Below are 16007 nucleotides of genomic sequence, written 5' to 3'. Positions count from 1 at the left end.
GAATGGGTAAGGAACGCACCATAAGCTTGGGAAGAAGATAAGAAAATTGAGCCACAGGACGGGGTTTGTTGAACAGGTTAGCCACCTGATCAGAGGAAGTCACATGTTTAACCACAACTTTGTGAGAAAGAGCTTGCTCCCGTATGAAATGATAATCCAGCTCGATGTGCTTAGTGTGGGCATGGAAGACAGAATTAGAGGAAAGAGAAATAGTGGAGAGGTTGTCACACCATAAAACAGGAGTGGTAGAAGGAAGAGACAGTTCTTGAAGAAGCATGTGAAGCCATTGAAGTTCAGTAGAAGCTTGAGCAAGGGCCTTATACTCTGCTTCAGTGGAGGACCGAGAAACAGTTGATTGTTTCTTTGTAGACAACGAAATCAAGTTGGGGTCAAGAAAGACACAATAGCCAGTGGTAGATTTATGATCAAGAACATCGCCGACCCATCTGAATCAGAAAAAGCATGCAAATCCAAAGAGCCCGGAGTGAAGAGTAAACCATGATAGAGAGTACCCTAAATATAGCGAAGTAACCGCTTGACAGTATTGAAATAAGCAACAGTAGGAGCATGCATGAACTGGTAGGCATGGCTGACAACAAAAGAGATGTCAGGTCTGGTGATGGTGAGATACTATAAGGCCCCAACAATATTTCGATACAAAGACGGCTGAGAAAAGGGCACCAAAGTATCTGAAGGAGGATTAGATTTAGAGGCCATGGGAGAAGAACATGGTTTACAATTGATCATACTAGCCTTGGTGAGAATGTCAGTGGAATATTTTTGCTGAGAGAGAAACAAATCAGAGGCAATGCAAGCCACGAATATACCAAGAAAATAGGAAATATCACCCAATTCTTTCATGGAGAAGGCTTTGTGCATATGATGAATAAGAGAAGTGATATGACCAGCACTATTCCCAGTAATTAAAATATTATCCACATAGATCAAAAGAAAAGTAACAATGTTAGAAGTTCTACATATGAGCAAGGAAGAGTCACAATGACTATTCGTGAAGCCAGAGGAGAGAAGATAAGAGGAAAAGGTTGAATACCAAGTGTGAGGAGCTTGCTTAAGTCCATAGAGAGCCTTTTTCAATTTGCACACATGATGAGGAGAAGAAGAACTTTCAAAACCTGGAGGTTGCACTATATAAACTTCTTCCTAAAGAAGACCATGAAGAAAAACATTTGAAATATCCAACTATTTTAATGGACCAATTAAAATGAAGGGCAATGCTAATGAGAACCCGGACAGTAGGTTGCTTGGCGACAGGGCTAAAAGTTTTGTGATAATCAATGCCTTCCTATTGAAGATAGCCCTTAGCCATAAGACAAGCTTTGTGGCGTGCAATGAAGCCATCAGATTTTTTTTTTTCAAGCGAAAAACCCACTTACAACCAATAGCTTGCTTGTAAGGAGGAAGAGAAACAAGAGACCAAGTACCTTGGTCTTGTAAGGCTTGAAATTCCTCTTGTATGGCTTTAGACCATTCAGGAGTGAGAGCAGCTTCAGACAAATGAGTGGGTTCAACAATAGGAGAAATAGTAGAGAGAAGAGCAGAAGAAGAAGACTCAGACCTGGTAGTCATGAGATGAATATTTAGAGAAGAGTGAGAGGGGGCAGCAGAAATAAGATGCACAAAAGGTAGATCAATAATGAGAAAGGAAATAGGAATAGAGGTAGGGACAGCAGAAGACGTAGACAATGCAAGGGCAGACAGACTTGGTAAGACAGTGGCAGCAACAGCAAGCTGGCTAAGACCAGCAACAGTCTAAACAGCAGCAGCCTGGCTATAAGCAAATGGAACTGCTGCAGGCAAAGTAGAAACAGCAAGAGGAGAAGGCTGAGCACCAAACTGGTCACAAGTAAACTGAACTGCTGCAGGCAAAACAGAAACAGCACAAGCAGAAGGCCGAATTGATACAACAGATGGCTAAACAGAAGCTGGAACATGCTGAAAAGAGGACCAGAAAAAGGTGTGTAGTTGAGAAAGAGTAGGTGGAAAGTTATGTGTAGAGGTAGAAATTCATGGAGTAAGAAAAGAAAAGAGTGATTCATCAAAAGTGACATGTCGAGAAAAATAAATTTTGCCAGAAATAGGATCAAGGCAACGATATCCTTTGATAGAGGGGTGATAACCGATGAAGACATAATGAATGGACTTAGGAGCTAGCTTATGAGAAGCATAGGGTTGAAGTCAGGGAAAGCACCTACAACCAAAGCTTTTAAGAAAAGCAAAATCAAGGGAATGACGAAATAGGACCTCATAAGGAGTTTGATTTTAAAGTTTAGAACTAGGCAACCTATTAATGAGAAAAACAGAAGTAGCAAGAACATCGAACCAATAAGCAAGGGGAAGACCTGATTACTATAGCAAAGAGATCGTAGTAGTGACAAGATGCCTGTGTTTCCTCTTGGCAACTCCATTTTGGGGAGGAGAGTGTGGACAACACATTTGAGGAATGATGCCACGTGTTTTAAGAAAAGTCTCAAACTGAGAACTAGTGTACTCTCCACCACCATCAATGCGAAAAATTTTAAGAGTAGTCTCAAATTGATTTTCAACAAACACCTTAAATTCCATAAATTTGGCAAACACTTCACTTTTATAGCAAAGAGGATAAACCCAAGTAAATTTTCTAAATTCATCAATGAACAAAACATAGCATTTAAACCCATAAATAGATGGAGAGAAAGGACCCCAAACATCACTATGAACAAAAGAAAGGGGTTTGTTTACAATGGAATTAGACAAAGCCAAAGAAAGTCAGTGACTCTTGGCCACACTACAATGAGGACACAAATTCTTAATAAAAGATGAAGTAGTAGGCAACTGAAACTTACTACCAAGATATTGTAGCTTTTGTGGAGAAGGATGACCAAGTCCGGTATGCCATGTAGCAGTAGCCAAACAAGCAGGAGAAGAATGCTATGGTGATAAAATTAGTGAAAAAGATGAAGGCCACTGATAAAGGCCATGACTATAAATACCTCTGAAGAGAGGTATCTTGGTAGTCTTGTCTTGAAACATAAATGATTTGTCATCAAAAGTAACAGTGCAATTATTATCAGAAGTCAATTTATGAACTGAAAGAAGATTAGATTAAATATGTGGAACATAAAGAACATTAGTCGACTTGAAAGGAAAAGAAGGGGTTGGAAGAATACCATTTCTGGTGTTGTGAATAGGAGGATAACTACCATTTCCAACAGTCACATGATCTTGGCCATGATAGGGACTATAGACTTGGACATTAATATTAATATCAGGAGTTACATGATTTGTGGTAGCAAAGTCCACATACCAATTAGATGAAGAAGGAGATGAAGATGTAAGAAAAGCAGGTTTGTCAGGTGATGGATTTGGGGTTGGTGTTTGATAGGAAGTATCTAATCTGTGCCAGCATTCAAGAGCAATATGATTCGGTTTGCCACAAATCTGACAGACCAAAGAAGAGGAAGATGGATGATGGAATGATGAAGATCTTCCTCCTCGACCTCGATTGAAAGTATTTTTAGAAAAATATATGTCTCCTCCTCTATGAGAAAAGCCTTTGTATGATGATCTATTGCCACAACTACCAGCCTAATAAGAAGATGACCGGTTCGGAGTCTCATTTCGAGTTGCAACAACAGTAAGATCTGAAGAAGAGGATTTATGATCGGCGTCAATATGCAAAGCCTTTGAACAGAGAAGAGAAGGAAGATCCTCCATGATGATGGCCTCTGATCGAGCTCGAATAGCTACTTTTAAGGCATTATATTCAGATGGCAATCCATTTAGAGTAATCAAGACTAGATCCTCATCCTCAATAGGAGAAACAACAAGTGCTAGCTGATCAGCAAGACTCCTGATCTGAGCAAGATAGTCTTTCATGGACTCAGATTTCTTCATTATACTACTGAGTTTGTTCTTGAGTTGGTGTATATGAGATCTGGAGAGTGATGTGAAGCGCTTATCACGATACTTCCAAATTTCTTGACAACTTTTGCAATGAAACACAGATGTAAACACCATAGGAGTTAGAGTTGCTGTAATACAACTTAGCAAATGTGAATCGATTTGTGTCCAACTCAGAAATTCAGGATTGATCACATTTTGGCCTTCTGAATCCGTGATCGTTGCAAATAGACAAGCAAAAGTACCGTCCACGTAGCAGAGAAGATTCGTGGCTCTAACTATATTTTGGAGATGTGTTTTCCAAACAATGTAATTTGTATAATCCAATTTGACAGTAACAAAGGAATTGAGATTTGAAATCAGAAGTGTGAGATTAGGAGGAAGAGAAGCCATTGAAACAGATTCAAGAACTCGAACTCAAGAATATAATGTGAGAAAGAAGATAAAGAAGGATCGATACTCGTTTGAGTAGATCTGCTTTGATACCATGATAGGAAAATAAAATCTTCAATCTTATTCAACAATCAATCAGTACATCAGTATCTATAATACAAGAGTGCAACCTAACCAACTACTAACAATCGTTTATAAAATCTATACATTCACATACCTCTCTAACTAATTCAGTTCGAGAGAGGGAAGTTATCCTCTGTTTTTCATTTGTGGGTTATACTTGCTCGAGTTGGGTTATACTTGCTTGATACTCTTGTCAGGATCCTCCTCCATATTTTAATTTCATAAAAAATCCGTCATTTTATCCTTAATGGCTCAAAGCTTTAGGCAAGGTGGACCTAGAAAAATATGTTTATTTATATACATTTTGGATGTTAATTTTCACTCTTTATATTCATAGAAATTGATGTTCTAGTTTACACTTTATTTTTAAAAAAATTGTTAGAATATATGCTCGCCTCTCCCTATGTTGAAATCTGCATTCGTCCTTGTAATTGGGTCATCTAAGACATAACAGGCATTCGATTCTTATAACTAGTTTTGGTAATTGTAGGCTAACTTGTGCATCAAGGAACAAATAAACTCTGCTAATAGCAGGTCAAGTTCTAATAGCATAACTGTAAGACTTGATCACCCAAAAAAATAGTGAGAATATTACATTATTGGATTTTCGATATGAGACTCAACATGGATCAAAAGTGTCATAGGTGGTAGCTTCAAAAAAAAAAAAAAAAAAAAAAAAAAAAAAATCCTATACGAAAATGCAAGTATTTTGAAAATGAAAACTTCTTCTATAATATAAAATTCATCATCTTCAAGTTTTCTTATTTTTCTTTTTCTTTTATTTATTTATTTATTTATTTATCAACTAGCTAAGAAAGTTTGCCTCTAACTTCTCCAATAAAGAAATTTCGCAACAGCACAATCTAAAGTTGACAACTTCCATCTTCCAATGCCTTCAATCATATATATATATATATATATATATCCATCAGCCATGGTAAAAAAGACAGGAAAATGAGATGGATGAGATAATGAGTAGGGGCAAGAAGGAGAGGTGAGAAAGGACAAAGTAGGTAGGTTAGCATGATGAAGAGGAGGAGGATGAAGGAAGAAGAAGAAAACACAAAAGAAAAAAAAAAGGATAAAAATGTCATTTTATGAAAGTTAAATTACTAATAGATACTAATAGTTTGACTTTCCATTAACTTCTATTGAAAATAAGTCTTAGTAAAATCGTTCTTAAAAATAATTTTTTGTAACAATTTTTGTGTATGTCGTTAAAAATTGACAATTAGTAACCTTTTTTTGTTACAATTTTTATAAAATGTCATTAAAATTTATAATTAGTGATTGTTTTTGTGACAATTTTTTTAAACTGTTGCTAAAAGTTAAAAATTAGTGACTTTTTTTGTGACGATTTTTTTAAATTGTAAAGCCAATAAAATGTCGCTGAAAATTAACAATTAGTGACTTTTTTTAATAGTTTTTGATAAAAAAATGTCATTAGTTATCATGGGACATGCTGGATGATAAGTCTACCTATTACGACCTCGATGTAGATTATGCTTTTATGAATCCATTTGAGGGCCCATGTTAACGGCTTGTCATTCGCCCATGAATAATTTAGACAGAATCTGTTACTTTTATGTGTTTTTGAGTTAAATCATAGGGAGACAAAATATAATTAACCTAATTATTTATATAAAAAATCTAGTTGATCTAACGGCCCTGTTTGGTAGGGTTTTTTTTCCAGCTTATTTCAGCTTTTAACTTAATTTAAGCTATTTTGATGTGTTTGGTTCAGCTTAACAATACAGGATATAGCTTTTTGTGAGTCAAAAATCAACTTATTCTTTCAGTGGGGGAGGAGAAGCTTAATTTATAAGTCAAAAATCAACTTAAGCACGCAGCTGAGATGTGAGGGGTAAAATGACTAAAATGCCCCTCACATTTCAAATTGTTACAATCGTGCCACGTATATAAACCAAAACACACTCATTTTTTTCCCTCACACGAGCCAAAGAGGCGATTTTCGGTGAATGGAGGCGATTTTCGACGACGGGTTCTGGTTCTCGCTCTCTCTCTCTCTCTCTCTCTCTCTCTCTCTCTCTCTCTCTCTCTCTCTCACGAACCAGAAAGGAAAATCCCTAGCTCGCCATCGATGAACCAAAGCTCACCATCGACGGCGTGACAATCGAACGGTAATGAACCAGAGCTCGCAATTGACAACCCTAACCACACCCATTGCGATTGCAGCAGATATCTCTTTTTGACGTCGCGATCTGAAACCCTAGCGCCCCATCCTCCGTTGCGATCGATCGCAGCAGATCCCTTCCATGCCATCGCGATCTCCCTTCTGCCGTCGCGATCTCAAACCCTAGCGCCCCGTCGCCACTGTGCCCACTGTTGGGGCTTCCGGAGAAGAAGGGTTGTCATCATTTTTTTAATAATAATAATAAAAATAAATTTTATATTAATTAATACTAAATTAAGCCATTACATTTTGTAATAATAACATATTTTGTATATTTTGTAATACTAAATTGATACTAAATTGGTATATTTTGTAACAATTTTGTAATAATAAATTAAAAGAAACAATTTTGTAATAACAATTTTGAAACTAACTAAGCCATTAAATTTTAGTATTATTAAAAGAAAAAAGGAAATGTATCAATTTTGAAGAAAAGAAAATTATTAAGAAAAAAAAATTAAGCCATTAGTAATAAAAGAAAAAAAAATCTATCAATTTTTAATTGAAAAAAAATTAAATTTTTATATCATTGAGACTAATTAAGAAAAGAAAAAAAATAATATATATTAATATTAATTAAGAAAAGAAACAAGGAAAAAAGAAGAAGAAAATGTATCAATTAAGAAAAGAAAAAATAAATTAAGAAACAAGAAAAAAAATTATTAATATTAATTGATACTAATTAATAATTTTAGTATTAATTGAGATTAATTAAGCCATTACATTTTTATCAAATGTATCAATTTTTATATAAATTGATACTAATTAATACTAATTATGTTAATTGAAAAAAAAATGACAAAATTATCATTTTTATATCATATAAGGACAAAAAGGACAATTATACGGAAAAAAAAGAAGTCATTTTACACCTTATCTACCAAACACTACTCTGCTAATTAAATTCATAATCCCACAGCTGCACTAAACAGATTAACAACTTATGTTCACAGCTATAAGTTATAATCTGTTAAGGTACAATCTATAATTACTTCCGTACAGTTCTACCAAACGGGACCAAATATCAATTATCATTATTAGATTTTTTTTATCTATATGACATATATATATATATATATATATATATCTTTAAAAATAGATAATTTATTTGTTATAATATATATGTGATTTGATCACGTGATTATTTAGGGTTGATTAACCGAATTTTTTGATATTTGTTCTTCTCAGCTTATCATATGAAATTAACGGTTCAAATGAAGAAGTTGAAATCTTCAACTTTAAATAAATTCAAAATCTAAACAAATTGGAAATGTATGGTTTGAGTAATATGGCAAACTTAAGCCAAAATTGTGAATTCACTGATTTTTGCATGTTTGAAACCTTTTTAAATACGTCTAAATTCATAAATGGGTTGCATTTTTTTGTACCCATTCAAAATGGATTAGACACAACAACTCATTTAAAATGAATTAGAAAGATACCACATCTTCTACCACCATATTGAAAATTTAGGCTCCGTTTGGTAAGATTTTCTAATTATGATTTAAGAATATGAGTTGTATTTTGAGTTTGTATATTTTGAAATTATGATTTGAGTATAGAAAATTTATTTGATTATGATTTTTGAATATAGTGTTGAATTGAGTTTTGAATTGAGTGTGGAATTGAGTTTTGAATTGTTTGATTTGACATGTGAAATAAGAAAATTTGTTTGTTTATAAGTTTTGAAAAATTGTTATAACTCATAACAAAACACACTACTTTCACACTATTGAAAATTCTGATCAACACTCATAATCAAACTCTTTTTAAAATTCAATTAAAAAATTTTATTATTAACAGAAAATAACATTAATCATTTTTTTAATTGAAAATACAACAAAGGAAATCATTTTTTTTCAAAATAAATATTCAAAAAATTTAAATCATAGATATTTAACTAATTTAAATAATCTAAAAAATTTAATAACTAAAAAATTTAAATAAATATTCAAAAAATTTAAATAATTTAAATATTCAAAAAACTTAAATAATTTAAAATTTTAATATTTTAAATTTAAAAACAACTCTACACTCAAATCGTAATCAAACACACAAAACAAAACTCAATTAAGAAATTATTTTTAAAACTCATAACCAAACACATAACTCGAAACTCCATACTGCTTTCACAACTCTACACTCAAATCGTAACTAAATACATAGCAAAAAAATTAAAATATTTAAAAATATTTTTATAAAATAGAGTTTGAATTTATTTTTATAAAATATTTTAAAATTTAAAAAATTAAAATCGAAATATTTAAAAATTAAAATATTTAAAAATATTCAAAAAATTAAAAAAATCGTAACATATTTAAATATTAAAATATTTAAAATCTTAACAAAATTAAAATATTTTTAAAATATTTAAAAAATTAAAATATTGATTTGAATTGAGTTTTGAAAAGAGTTTTGAATTATGTGTTTGGTTATGAGTTTTGAAAAGCAATAATTATGTTTTGAATCGAGTTTTGAGAAATCGGTGTAGAATTATGATTTGAAAGCTTAAAACAAACATCACACTCTAATTAATTGATAGAACTGTAGTTTAAGAGGCTTACCAAACAGAGTCTTAGTTTTCAATGTTTTTAAAATTAGAAAATGAGTTAGACCCCCTCAATGAGGCACGCCCTTTGACCCCCTTTCTTTTGGATTGGCCAGTTTTTCTTTTTTCTTTTTCTTTTTCTTTTTTTCATTCTCCTCCAATCACCACCCGCCACGTATGTGTGGAAGATGATAGGGGTGGTGATTGGAGAGGTCTCAATCACTTCCCTTTTAAATTATATAGATTCTCTCCATAAGGTATTTTAGGGAGATTTAATATCTACCTCAAGATATTGTTATTACTGTAGTCCAGATCCATGTGGTTACCTATATGTAAAGAAAATCAACTTTGCTCCCCGAAGGTTAATTACATATAAGTTACCTGTGTGCAAAAATTTTTAGGACGCATTACATCAACGGTATCTATAATTTAGGTCTTGTGTTATTTTGATTCTTAATTTTTCAATTGTGACATATTTGATATTAAATTTTGAATATTATTTCAAATAAAGACAATTAAAGATACAATTGCTCAATTTTAAAGGCAAAATCGTCAATTTGATCAAATATAAACTAATTTGACAAATATAAATGTCAAAAAAAAAATTTTTGAATTTTTAAAAATTATTTCTACCCACTAAAGATAAAATTATGTAAAATTGATAATTTTTTTAGACATTTATTTATTTTTTTACCAAATTAATTTTTATTACGTGTTTGGATAATAATCATGTAATGGATGGTTGTTTTTTATTTTCATTAAATTAGTTTCTATTTTTTCAAAATTCAAATATAGTGACAACTTTGATATATTATTAAACTAATCCATTAAATCAAAAAATCTAAAACTAAAAACATTTAATATATAAAATATATCGATTACACATTAAAAGCCTAACAACCACCCATTACATGATCATCCAACACATAATAAAAATTAATTTGGTAAAAAAATAAATAAAGTAAATGTCTAAAAGATTTATCAATTTTATATAATTTTATTTTTGGTGGGTAGAAATTATTTTTAAAAATTTAAAATATTTTTTTGACATTTATTTTTGTCAAATTAATTTATATTTTATCAAATTGATCACTTTGCCCTTGAAATTGAGCAATGGTATCTTCAATTGTCCTTATTTGAAACAAAATTAAAAAATGAAGGTCAAATATGTCACAATTGAAAAGTCAGGAACCAAAGTGACACGAGTTTCAAACTATAGGGACTATTAGTGTAATTCACCAAAATTTAAATTACATATAAGTTAGTTCTCCAAGTTAAAATCTTACATCCATTTTTAACTTTCCACCACAACTTGACCGTCGACACCATCACCACATCCATTTTTAACCTTCCACCATAATTTCACGGTCGACATCATCACCACCACTAATACTATCTTTACTTATGGTTGAAAATGACTCCTATCGAGTCGAGTTCACTGCTGGAAATCGCACTTTTAGCGGCGTTTAAAAAACGCCGCCATATGTATCAAAAACGCCCCTAATTCCTTTTGTGGCGTTTAGTACCAAACGTCGAAGCTGCGGCCGTCGCTGTAGCTTTGCGACGTTTTAAACTTCCTATGAAAACAATCCAACTTGACAGAACAACTTCAACCCCAAGGGAGCAACATTAGTACATTACTAAAATGCAATGAAGAATGAAATGAAGAATAAGGAAGTTTTAGGGAAGTAATAATGCACTGATTTGAGTGCATCCAAAGTTGATTTTTGAGTTATCTCTTCCAGACTACAAAATTAAAAGGCTCAGATTTTAGCCTTCTAGTATATATTGGAAAACAAACTCGCAAAGAGAAAAAAAAAATTAATAGAAACATAATATCCATGTCATGACTGATCTCCATATTAGTGTCTTATTTTTGGGTCTTCAGGATATAAGAAAAACAAACTAGATTAACCCCTTGAAGCAATCTACAGGCAACACTTGAAGGACTTCTATCTCAATACTGGATTGTATTACCATTCCCATATTATTGTTTTGATTCTAGGGCATTCAGCATCAGATCCTATGCATCTATGCAGGATAGCAACACTCTATGGACCTTGACTCTCAGGTACAAAAGGCAACACAGCAATCCACAATAAAAATCTTTCAAAATTGAGGTTAAAAAAACAAAAAATGTGTAGCCTCTGCACCTTAATGCAAAGGTGCCAAATACAACACACACACAAGACAATGAAACTCTTGGCCTCACAAAAAGCTTCACTTACCTGAACAGTCTGCTCATTGGTCTTGGAATGGGTATCAAATCGTTGCAGTGTCAAGCCATCAGTCCACTTCTTCTTGTGCAGGTTCAGTAGCATTTTCTCCTCAAGTTCATTCTTCCTGTAATTAATGGCTATTGAGTAATAATGCCTATTCAGCCCATGGATCAATGCCTGCAAAACAAATTGCCATTAGAGGATAAAACTCAGGGGTGACACCTCAGCTATCAGAAACACAAAGGCACCACTCATTCAGCACTCACTTGAATGGATGCCTTCCTATGGGACTGACCAGTATAGAAATTTCTTCATATCTTCAGACATAACATTCAAAATTATTTACTCCACATTGAATGCAAAAGGTAAACTGCCCAAGAATTTCTTGCAAGTATAACTTGAGAAGGAAACAAATCAACAACAGAAAACGCAGAATAGGAGAAAAAAAAATTGCTCATACAAAATGGAAAATTACAAGTTAAATTTGGCAAAGAAAAAGCAAAAATGTTTCTTTTATGCAACCAAAAAAGGTCATAGGAAAACGCCATCATAGAATAATGATACTAACGATAACGAACACATAAAAACATAATAGAAGAATAAAGTACCATGCAAAAATCGCTATATAAATTAATAGTAGTAAAACAACTACATAATTGTACCACTACTACCATCAACAACAACAAAAGAAGATAGAATACAACCTGTTGAGTATTGATGTCCACACTAGAGAGCCAACAGCCAAATCCAGGATGTGAATGATACCATCCTACCCCCATTTCCGGCCTGCAATTCCAAGCAAAACAACAAGCTGACTAAAACATCTACGAAAATGTTCAAAACTATTCAAATAGTAGATAACTATTCAAATTAAGTTCAAAACCTGCCCTAATTCAGTAGCTGATGGTAACTATTCAAAGATTGGGTGAAGTTTGTCAACTGGTCATGGAAAATAAATTATGCTTTCTTAGTTGTCTTATAGATAACCAATGAAGCGGAAAATGGTGACCAGTAACAAAGAAGATGAAGGGGGAGGGGGTAGCAGAAGAACATAGCAACAGGGGAAGCATTCAAAATATCCAGTTATGATAAATACATGCAAGAAAATATATATTTTGCAGATCCATATTATTTAATCTTACCCTTAACTCTACCCGAGAAAGATAAGGTCTATTCTCGGCATCGTGAGAAAATCGCACTTTTCCCCTGTTTCTCCCCAGATTTGCTCCACTCTTTACTAACAATAGGATGATTCCACATCTTTTCCATGTCTTCTGGAGAAGCTCTAGAGTCCCAAGTTGTGTTAGCAGCACCTACTCCCTCATGTAAAAAACACACACACACACATCACATCACATACGAACTCCACAACTATTAAAACTCTTCTAGAGTGCTTTTTTTTAAAAATTCTCAATCTCGAACCAAATTAGGTTTCACAAATTTAAATTTCAACCCTAATAAATAAGAAAGAGGCAATCAAACCCAACCCACTGTCCCCCTAATAAATAAGAAAGAGGCAATCTGAGGGTACATAATTGATAGTTTTTACCAAGAATGAATATCAACCTATGAAGTAAAATCATAGAATGGTTTATTTCATTCAAACAAGTGTCGAGAAGGAAAGATAAAATAAAATCAGTCAATCACTGTCACTAGCATTCAATATGAGCTATTGATGGCATTCAGTTAAAAGATTTTCTTTAGCAGTCACAATATTAATTCTTCAAATCTGTAGAGAGGGCCAAAAAAAATTCAGATTGAATATGATATGTAAACTAGAAGAAAGGAACATACAGTCTGTATTGGTTCCGCAAGCACCTCCCATGACTCATTCAAGTCTTCAAACAAAGAAGCTTCATTAACCTATGGCAAAATTAGTTCAACAAAAAAGTCAAATAATAAAAGGGAAGTAAACAATGGCAAGGGCAATGGAGAATGCAGCCTGATAAAAGTCAAATAGCAAATGCTAATTTCATCATATTAATAATATCAGAGTAATAATGTGTGACATAATATTTTCATAAGAAAAGAACCTATAATAAGCAGATAATTACTACTACACCTTTACCGTTGACAAGGTGAAAAGTAGTTAGTAATTATGCAGCAATGTTTTTCAATTTAACTTTTTACCTGCAGCTTTGATATTCCCTGTAATGCACTTCTGTACGCAAGAAGAGAATGCCCTAAACCTTCACCCATATTCCTCAGAACTGTTGAATCAGTTAAGTCACGCTGCACATAACGTACAAAAATAAATATTCACTTCCAAAACAGAAAGCATGTCTCACTGTATCACCACCACTAAAATAAAAAATTCATCTACCTGCCCATGAGTGCGAGAAAAAATGGGAACATGAGCATTAGCTTTAGCCATGTCACAAACTGCCTTAATTACCTCATCCATGACTGGAAATATGACAGTGTTCAAAGCTTCTTTCAGCATCAATGCATGGGCAAGATTGTTAATGTCCTCGGATGTGCAGACAAAATGAAAAAATTCAAGCACCTACAATGAAGAGAAGGTTAGCTACTCAAAATATTTCAAATAGCAACAGTAATAATGAAAGACACTGCAACTTAAAGACTGGCTACAGTAACAATTCAATTATGTCAAATACACTAAGGCAGTCATTATACTATCTTAAGCAACTGAAAGAGAACAGGTTAACTGTTAAAAAATTTTGCATTAGCAAAATTAACATCATGATAGGCATCACAACACAACACTAGCAGTTGAATTATGTCAAATAAATGTACTAAAGCTGGTCATTTTAGTATCGAAGAAACTGGAGGACAAGTTCAAACCTTCGCAATCTCTGGATGTGATTGGCATTTCTGTTTCAAGAAGTATTCCACTGCTTTCACATCATGGTTTGTCACTTTCTCTATATTTTTAACTTCCAAGGCATCGCTTATGGTAAATCCATCAATCAATCCTTGCAAGTAAGACAGTGCTTCCCCACTGAAGCTTGGAACCTCAGTAACTTCAGGAATTTGTGAAAGCTTTAAGAACCATCTGATCTGAATGAGGGCTTTAATTGTCAAGAAACAAACATTTCAATTTACCTTTGTATTGTTTTCCTCTCTTTTCTTTTGTTTTTCTCTTTTAACTTCTAATTTTATTCATAAACATAAAGCATCAAAAGAAGGTAGAACTACTTACCATTAATTTTGATGTACTTTTATACCATTTTCTGTTTGTGTAATTACTGTGCAGAGGGAGAAAAAAAAAATTCACAAGTAAAACTTGACAACCAAAAAGAAAATCAAGTGATTGCTTTGATCATAACAAAATAACACATATTTTATACATCGTATAATTCATAAATAGACAAATTAAATTGCATGTATATATGCAGATCTTAAAAGCAAAGAAAGAAAAAATCAAATAGAGACAAACTGAAATGAATCATCGATCATCACCTAATAGTGATTTGAGCAGAACAATAAGCAAAACTAGAAACGAAGAAGATACTGATTTCAGCAAAAAGTGGAAACAAAGCACAGAAGAAGAGATTCACGGAGCTGAAGAAACATCTGAGAAGACGAAGAGTTCCAAACAGAGCACAGAAGAAATATCTAACCTCTGATCGAAGAAGACGAAGATCACGGATCTGAAGAAGAGTTCCAAATCACGGTGCTCAAAATCGAACTTCGAAATCGCAATCGCTCTGTGCTCAACAAGACGAATCACCGAGCTAAAGAAGAATCACCGAATCGAGAGAGAACAGCTTCATATTGATTCGATCCCCTGAGAGAAAGAGAGTGAGGGAGAGATTCGAACTTCATATGTAAACGGCGGTGCTCAAAATAGGTTTTCAAAATAAAGGTTTGGAGAGACGGGATAGGGTTTGAGGGGAAGAGGATTTGGAGGCGCTTTTCAAACGTCTCCTAGTCACCAAACGGTACCGTTTTAATTAATAACAATTGCGACGTTTAAAAAACGCCGTTAATTTTGAAAAAAATTGACGTTTAACAAACGCCTTTAATTAAACGCCGTTAAATCTCTAAATTCTTGTAGTGGTTGTAGTATGTTTAAGTTTATTTATTAAGATTTTAATGAGTTTGAATTTGAACTCAAGCTTAATAAAAATTTGACGAATCGAACTCGAGCTGTGTTGACTTGAACTTTACTTGAATTTGAGTCTGTTCACGAGTTTTAACGAAGCAAAAAAATTGAAAATTCATACTTGTGTAAGAGACTAAAGTTACAATTAAAATTTTGATTATGCAATTATATATACAATATATATAAACATACTTAAAGAAAAGTTAATATCTTACTAAAATAATAATATCTACCACCACTATTACATAGTTAGCTATTATTTACATATAAATAAATTGAGCTATTATTTACATTTACATTTACATTATTTAAAGTTATAAATAACATACTTATCCTATTTTTTATACATGTTTTTACGTTATTTAATATATAAATAATATATTTATTTTACTATTTAAATAAATATTAAACAAGCCTAACTAACGAGTCAGCTTTTAGTATGTTTGAACATATTTATTAAGATTTTAACGAGTTCAAACTCGAACGCAATAAAAATTTAACAAGCTAAATTCGAACGAGCTCTTATCTAGTCAAGCTTAAATTTGTTCACGAAACGACTAT

At 32.7% G+C, this 16007-nt stretch overlaps 1 protein-coding gene across 5 annotated transcripts; it reads right to left on the bottom strand.

Annotated features, from left to right (window-relative positions):
* Positions 1-10737: 10737 nt before the first annotated feature.
* Positions 10738-15245, bottom strand: LOC114291307 (uncharacterized). 5 transcript variants are annotated; one of them, XR_014335941.1, is made up of 10 exons: positions 14962-15244; positions 14541-14586; positions 14183-14398; positions 13773-13883; positions 13508-13609; positions 13172-13240; positions 12520-12690; positions 12082-12163; positions 11644-11694; positions 10738-11554 (listed from the first exon to the last, which is right to left on the bottom strand). XR_014335941.1 is itself a non-coding variant. In XM_082879204.1 (9 exons), the coding sequence occupies exons 2-8, from the start codon at positions 14541-14543 to the stop codon at positions 12104-12106; spliced, it is 732 nt and encodes a 243-aa protein (XP_082735330.1). In that variant the 5' UTR covers positions 14544-14586; positions 14962-15242; the 3' UTR covers positions 10738-11554; positions 12082-12103. The 5 variants fall into 5 exon arrangements, 4 of the variants coding, with proteins under 4 accessions (XP_082735330.1, XP_082735331.1, XP_082735328.1 ...); XM_082879204.1 differs by lacking the exon at positions 11644-11694 and having other exon boundaries at positions 14962-15242; XM_082879205.1 differs by lacking the exons at positions 10738-11554; positions 11644-11694; positions 12082-12163 and adding an exon at positions 12170-12316 and having other exon boundaries at positions 14962-15245.
* Between the last annotated feature and the right edge of the window lie 762 nt (positions 15246-16007).

Source organism: Camellia sinensis, chromosome 7 (assembly GCF_055761805.1).
Source record: "Camellia sinensis isolate YWXY chromosome 7, ASM5576180v1, whole genome shotgun sequence".
In the NCBI taxonomy this organism is placed as follows: Eukaryota; Viridiplantae; Streptophyta; class Magnoliopsida; order Ericales; family Theaceae; genus Camellia; species Camellia sinensis.
This window is presented reverse-complemented; position numbering and strand designations above follow the sequence as displayed.

Excerpts from the sequence above, each read along its gene's own strand:
- LOC114291307 (XM_082879203.1), bottom strand. Across the intron at positions 13,610-13,772 it reads TATTTCCAGTCATGGATGAG|CGTGACTTAACTGATTCAAC; the intron begins GTAATTAAGGCA and ends CGTTATGTGCAG. Across the intron at positions 13,241-13,507 it reads AGGGAATATCAAAGCTGCAG|GTTAATGAAGCTTCTTTGTT; the intron begins GTAAAAAGTTAA and ends ATTTTGCCATAG.